We start from the raw sequence: 6,716 nt of genomic DNA, 5'->3' as shown, positions 1-6,716 counted from the left end.
TGTGCCCGAGAGTGTTCTTTCTTGGCAGCGAACATACGAAACCAACACTAGTTAGGTTTCCTCATTTTTCAATGTTTTAATTTGTGTCAACCATGGTTTAAACTATGTATTAGTTTGTGTAAACCATATTCCCAATTATGTATTAGTTTGTGTAAAACCATGTTTCCAATATGTAATGTTTGGAACTATGTTTATAAATTGAGAAGAGGAAAAAATAAGTAGAAAAAATGCGTCGCCCCGCTGGAGCCACCCCAGGCGCAACGGATGCGCGAACAAAAACAGTCATTTTCGCGTCCACTAGGCGAGGCAAACGGCCGCGCGCGGACAATTTAGACGTTCGAAATACGTCACCCCGTTGAAGATGACCTGAGTCCAGCCCTCGACGCAACTGTTTTTGCCTACATGTAATATTTTGACCGGCTTGACCCCTCGTATTATCTTTAATTGTGTTTTGTTTTGTTATGCGCTGCAGTGAAGGAAGAAAATAAACAGTATATTGTGACACCATTTAGACTTAAATTAAACTTAGTATCATATATACTCCAAACATAATTAAGATAACAAGAACTAAACCATATTTCAAACTTAAACTAGCTAAAACGATTATAATATATGTCCCAATTCACCCAGCTGCAACTTCTGTCGGTGGTGGACATTACAACGGCAAGGGGGGCGGCGAGATGATCGTCAAAGTGTTCGACGACACAGCCTGCTGCAGGCACTACCACACCGGCGAGTCCGGCTTGGACACCGACTATTAAAACTGTTAGATTGTTCTTTCTTTGCAGCGAATATGGCCACGAGCCAATTGAAGCCACTAGTGGCAGTTTCTGGATGTTTTTCCTCGAAAGGACCAACATGGCTACAATTACCAGCTGGATTTTCCAGTTTGGGTGACTGAGTGTGCCCGAGAGTGTTCTTTCTTGGCAGCGAACATACGAAACTAACACTAGTTAGGTTCCCTTATTTTTCTATGTTTTAATTTGTGTCAACCATGGTTTAAACTATGTATTAGTTTGTGTAAACTATATTCCCAATTATGTATTAGTTTGTGTAAAACCATGTTTGCAATATGTAATGTTTGAAACTATGTTTATAAATTGAGAAGAGGAAAAAATAAGTAGAAAAAATGCGTCGCCCCGCTGGAGCCACTCCAGGCGCAAACGGACGCGCGAACAAAAACAGTCATTTTCGCGTCCGCTAGGCGAGGCAAACGGCCGCGCGCGGACAATTTGGACGATCGAAATGTGTCACCCCGTTGAAAATGCCCTGAGTCCAGTCCTCGACGCAGCTGTTTTTGCCTACATGTACTATTTTAACTAGCTTGACCCCTGGTATTATCTTTAATTGTGTGTTTGTTGTTTTGTTTTGTTATGCGCTGCAGTGAAAAAAGAAAATAAACAGTATATTGTGACACCATTTAGACTTAAATTAAACTTAGTATCATACATACTCCAAACATAATTAAGATAACAAGAACTAAACCATATTTCAAACTTAAACTAGCTAAAAAAAATATAATATATGTCCCAATTCAACCCCACCCCACTCCCCACGGCACATGGTTGGAGAGGAGGCTTGGCGAACAACTTTTCGCAACGGTTGCCTAAAATACTGTTAAGCATTCAATTCTTCAAGGTATAACTTGAGAAGAGGCAGATTGTAGTAAGTAAAGGAGCAAAGAAAGGGCATTACAAACAGGAAGATGAATACCAAGATTCAGATTGTTGGCGCTATCTTATGTCATTGTTGGACAAGGCTAGACGGAGAGACATTGGCCAGAAATACCAATCTACTTCTCCTTAAAGCTAGGATAGTTAGTCCTTGGCCAACAACGACGCCTGCAGGGGGAACTTTGTGCCCAAAAGCGTCACTGTCGCCGACACCGGCAAGTCGGACAAGATTTTCACGTATAGAAGCAGTGTCAAACAAAGTCACAACAATAACAAGAGTGAGGCCCGAGCAGGCGAGACACCAAGAATGAAGAGTGCTCGCACGAGACCGTCCGACGTCGGTGACCTCGCTGCCCTCGCGGCCAAGGAAGTTGTCCAACACCTAGCATAGCGAAGCTCGCCGCCAAGCCAATTCCATGCCTACCGCTCAGGGCCGCCACCCCGGCACACCATGGAGGCAACCTTGCACGCCGCCAGTGGGACGACGGACCACCTACACGAAGCCGGCCACCCAACAGCCGCGATAGACATGTACTCTTCCTAATCCCACATGCCCACAACTCTGCAAAGCTTCCATGACAACCACACATTCCTCCGAACTTGGCATTGGAGGAGACACACTGCAGGGCTCACCGGATCCGGCTTCAATGACGACAATGTTCGTTCAACTAGCAGTAGGCTAGGGATCTCGGGAGGCATCCGAACAACGTCATGCAAGCTTGGAAGACATGTGTAGGAGCCGAGAGCACATGGCTAAGGTACGATGGAAGAGGAGAAAGTAGAGCCTCCCCACCGTTACTGCCGACAACAAGGAGGGGGACGGGGATGGAACTAGAGGAGGCTAGGGTTTAGGGTCTTCGGTGCAGCTCGGGCATGGTGACACCAGAGGAAAGGTGAAGCAATTATAGAATTCACGAGTTTCATCTTAGTTTTTTTTCACTACGGCTCAATTTGTGGTTGCTGAACTATGTTACAAGTACATTTAAAAAAAAATGTCGTAAAATTGCAGCGGATTGACATCACAGGTCGTAGGTTATGTGTAATAGGAAACAGAAACCAGAAAACCGCTTTCTAGCTGGAGTAGCGTGGAATAGGTTTTTCCTTGCTTCATGTAGAGTTCAGCTCGCTCCGCAAGAAAGAAAATAGCCAAGAGCACAAGCCAGACCAGACGAGACCCGAGACGAACCCAAATTCCTCCGACGAGCGAAACCCAATCCCCTCTCTCGAATCAATGGACGGATCTCACGCGAACGCCGCCGCGGCGCCGGCGGCGGCCGGAGGAGGAGAGGGGACGCAGAGGACACTGTAAGCTTCTCCTATTGCCCGATCTGTTTTTTCTATGTTTGCGGTACTTGCGTCGCGCCGCTGGGGGAGAGGTGGGCAGTAAGGCCGATCCGGCGGGTGTTCGTGTGCGTGCGATTTCGTCTAGGACGGCGGCGGCGATGACGGGTTCAGGGCGGTCGTCGAGCTGACGCGCTGAGAGCCCCTGGCCAGTAGGCTCCACCGCTTCAGCACGGCGGCTGACCGATCCCCAATCCGCTAGACCGAAACCCTAGGTTCTCACTGTAGCGGCGGTCTTATCAGCTGAGTCTAGGCGAACTGTCATATGCTAGGGTTAATGGTTTAGAATGATGGTGCGCACATGCTTATTAACTGTTGACAGAGCTAATTGTGAGAATTCTTTACTTTGATAGACTGGATGTTTTTGTGTTAATTTAGAAGCCCCTAGTCAGTCCAGCTTATAATTAATTAACCAGCCCAACAGATTTAGTGCCTTTTGTAATTGTCCAAGATGGTAATAGCAATCTTGTGCATACTATAATTTTTCCAAGTTCAAGCTTTCCCTTGGTGCGCAAGACAGGTTTTATTGCTTCTTTCAATAAATTTATCTACAGACGTGGTTAACTCTAGACTTGTATCACATCGACAGGAATCCTTATGTCACTGGCAACTCAGTGATTGCAATGAAATACAAGGATGGTGTGATCATGGCATGCGACACTGGAGGTTAGTTGGCATCTCTGCACAGGTAAATGTAGTTGCAGTGATACGGAAGTCATCATCTAATTCCTTGTGCAGCTTCCTATGGATCAACTTTGCGGTACAAGAGCGTGGAGCGCATTAAGGCCGTTGGTAAGCATAGCCTTATTGGAGCAAGTGGAGAGTTCAGTGACTTCCAGGAGATTTTGCGCTATTTGGACGAGTTAACGTAAGTTACCTTGTATGGTTAAGCTCATGTTTTTCTTCACTCTGCTATGTAAAATCCATGTGACATTGTTACCCCCCTTCCTTTTTCAGCTTGTCCGATCATATGTGGGATGATGGAAACTCACTGGGCCCCAAGGAAATCCATGCCTACCTGACAAGAGTAATGTACAACAGGCGCAATAAGTTTGACCCTCTGTGGAACTCCCTGGTGCTTGGTGGAGTGAAAAAGGGCCCAAAGGGTGATGAGAAGTATCTTGGCATGGTATATAATTCATTCAAACAATAGTACTGTTTTTTGCGGCTGCTGGTTTGTCAGCATCTTATATCTTACCCCTGACATTTGGTGTTCAGGTTAACATGATTGGTACACACTTTGAGGAGAACCACATTGCCACTGGATTTGGGAACCATATGGCAGTCCCGATCCTTCGTGGTGAATGGCGTGAGGACCTTACTTTTGAAGAAGCTGTTAAGCTGATTGAGAAGTGTTTGCTGGTTCTGCTGTACCGTGACCGGTCATCTATCAACAAATTCCAGGTGTGAACTTATTCTCTCAGTGAATCACTAATGCCTAGAAAGAAATTTAGACATGTTTCATTTAACAGCTACTGAATTGATCTCGAATGACAGATTGCCAAGATCACGACCGAGGGATCAACCGTCTACCCGCCGTACGCCCTGAAGACCAACTGGGGCTTCTCCGCCTTCGAGAACCCATCCCAGGGTGCTGTAGGGACATGGTAGATTTATGCATGTCGCAGGGCAATGAGCTAGGAAACGAAGCAAACTGCTGCTGCAATTTGCTGGAACGATTTCAGCCCCTATGAGCGTTTGATTTGGACATGACTGGAACTCCACATTTGCTCTGTATGACATGTTATGTGATTAAATTTCAAGTCCTGTGAACGTTGAGCTTGGATCTCATATGATAATGCATCTTTATTGCTTCTGTGTCGATCTGAAGTTTTGGCCAAGGGTATTCATTCCCAAATTTGTCGATAATTCACATGTCATGACTGCCCTCTCTGTAGTACAGTAACACTGTTTTGTTTCTCTGAAAACATGTTCAGTTATAATCAGCGCCGTTCTGTCCTTTGATTCTGCATAGTTCTCCCCATGTCCATTTGGGCATGAACGATAGTAGAAAAGATAAATGAAGAAAAACAAAGTTTAAAGACTCTTTGGAGCCTGACTTTCACACACCCTCCAGAGCCTCTAATAAATTTTAGACCGCAGTGAGATAAACCAGTCTTAATAGTCACAAAATTTATCAAGTCTTAATAGTCACAAAATTTAGCAGGTCTGTGAGAGTTGCTCTAACTCTCTAAGGCCGCATCTATTGGATGTGTTCATTTTATTTTTAAAACAAGGCAAAAGCTTTGCCTTTTTATCTACAGAAAACATTTCTAGGGGAACATGAGCCCATCCACAACCTCTTATTCCTGGCCGTTGGATCTACGTGGTGCACTAGTGGCAGTCCATTTTCCCGATCGTGTGATGTGAGCCGTCCGATCGGCATTTCAACACTGCTCACGTGGTCTGAGCCGTTCGTTGCCAGCGAGCCCTCCCCAGATCCAACGTTCGTTGCCAATCAACTTCATTGGGAGCTACGCGCGTGGTTTGCTCACTGGTCGGTCGTTCTTGCTCTCGACAAAAAGTGTAGCGAGCTCTCGTCTCACACACTGTCGGTCATGGCGATATCGGGCACGCACGGGCACACGGTACTGGAGTACGTGCTAGAGTTGTCGTGACCACCTACCTTTCGAGCTAGCTTATCCTAGGATTCTGGTTTTCTTGGTTGGATTAGTGCTGGCCACAAGGAGGTTTGCTTTGCCCTTTTTTGTGATGATCATAGAGTTGTGTGAGCTTGTCATTGACCGCTTGTGTTTGTTCGTGATTAAATAATTTCTGATGCTTTATTGCTTGTATTCATGATAGATAATTAGTAGTACTACTTCCATTCATCGAATTGCTTTATTATTGTTTTAAAGATTTATCTGATCTTAATTATACCTTTGTGAAATTTAACAAGCAAATACTTCTCTACTCGTCAAATAAAATAAAATATGAACGTATCTTTGTTCACACTTGCATGACATTGATTTTGAAAGACAATAAAGACCTTGAGAAGTGCATAAATCAAATACTCAATGGCGTGCTTCGGATGGCCGGCCTGGGCACCTATATAGCTAGTCTTCGGGTCACACTCTCCTCGGAAGTCGAAACGAGAGAGACGTAGTTTTAGAGAGAAAGAGAGGTTTGCCTCGGTGAAATCAATCCACCTAGGAAACATGGACGAGACATTTTCCTGGTACTAAAATGTCTTCCTCCCGTGGATAAGGATTTGCTAATGATATTTGAGTAGATTGAAAATTTTCTCCACAACACGGTAAGGATTCCTATGCACCCGTAAGGATTCAATCTTATGAATTAAACGGTGCACATAGGAAAAATTCCTAAGAATGAAAATGCTAGATTTTTTTATAGGATTCCTTTAAAATCAAACAAGCCCCACACAAATTACTTATTTTATCCGTCTTTTGCACAAAATACCAACTATAGAGGTTCAAATCAAGAACAAAGCAATTTAACCTTCAACTTATCTTGTAATACTTAATTTACTTCTCTAAATTATATCAAAGTTTCCATATTACATATGTCAGATATCTATTTTACTATATTTGTTACCAAATTTTTATATAAGTTTGAAAATTTCATTAAATTTGCTCGAATCTAAGAAAAGTTGACAACTCTTACAAGAAGGTCAATTCTTTTCAAACTTTCCTAGATTAATTAGTTCATTTCTTAAATACTATTTTTCATTTTTAAAAAAAG

General features: G+C 43.8%; 1 protein-coding gene across 1 annotated transcript; it reads left to right on the top strand.

Annotated features, from left to right (window-relative positions):
• Window positions 1-2,813: 2,813 nt before the first annotated feature.
• On the top strand, window positions 2,814-4,830 carry LOC124683143 (proteasome subunit beta type-4-like). The gene is made up of 6 exons (XM_047217714.1): window positions 2,814-2,978; window positions 3,604-3,680; window positions 3,753-3,882; window positions 3,972-4,143; window positions 4,233-4,418; window positions 4,512-4,830. The coding sequence occupies exons 1-6, from the start codon at window positions 2,905-2,907 to the stop codon at window positions 4,623-4,625; spliced, it is 753 nt and encodes a 250-aa protein (XP_047073670.1). The 5' UTR covers window positions 2,814-2,904; the 3' UTR covers window positions 4,626-4,830.
• Window positions 4,831-6,716: the final 1,886 nt, after the last annotated feature.

Source organism: Lolium rigidum, chromosome 1, assembly GCF_022539505.1.
Source record: "Lolium rigidum isolate FL_2022 chromosome 1, APGP_CSIRO_Lrig_0.1, whole genome shotgun sequence".
Classification (NCBI taxonomy): domain Eukaryota; kingdom Viridiplantae; phylum Streptophyta; class Magnoliopsida; order Poales; family Poaceae; genus Lolium; species Lolium rigidum.
The sequence above is the reverse complement of the archived record's forward strand: the minus strand, read 5'-3'. Positions and strand labels throughout refer to the sequence as shown.

What these genes read in the sequence shown, in the direction of transcription:
- LOC124683143 (XM_047217714.1), top strand. Translation starts at nt 2,905, where the DNA reads ATGGACGGATCTCACGCGAACGCCGCCGCGGCGCCGGCGGCGGCCGGA. An exon ending in CATGGCATGCGACACTGGAG is followed by an intron (nt 3,681 to 3,752) that starts GTTAGTTGGCAT and finishes TTCCTTGTGCAG; the next exon opens with CTTCCTATGGATCAACTTTG. An exon ending in ATGAGAAGTATCTTGGCATG is followed by an intron (nt 4,144 to 4,232) that starts GTATATAATTCA and finishes TTTGGTGTTCAG; the next exon opens with GTTAACATGATTGGTACACA.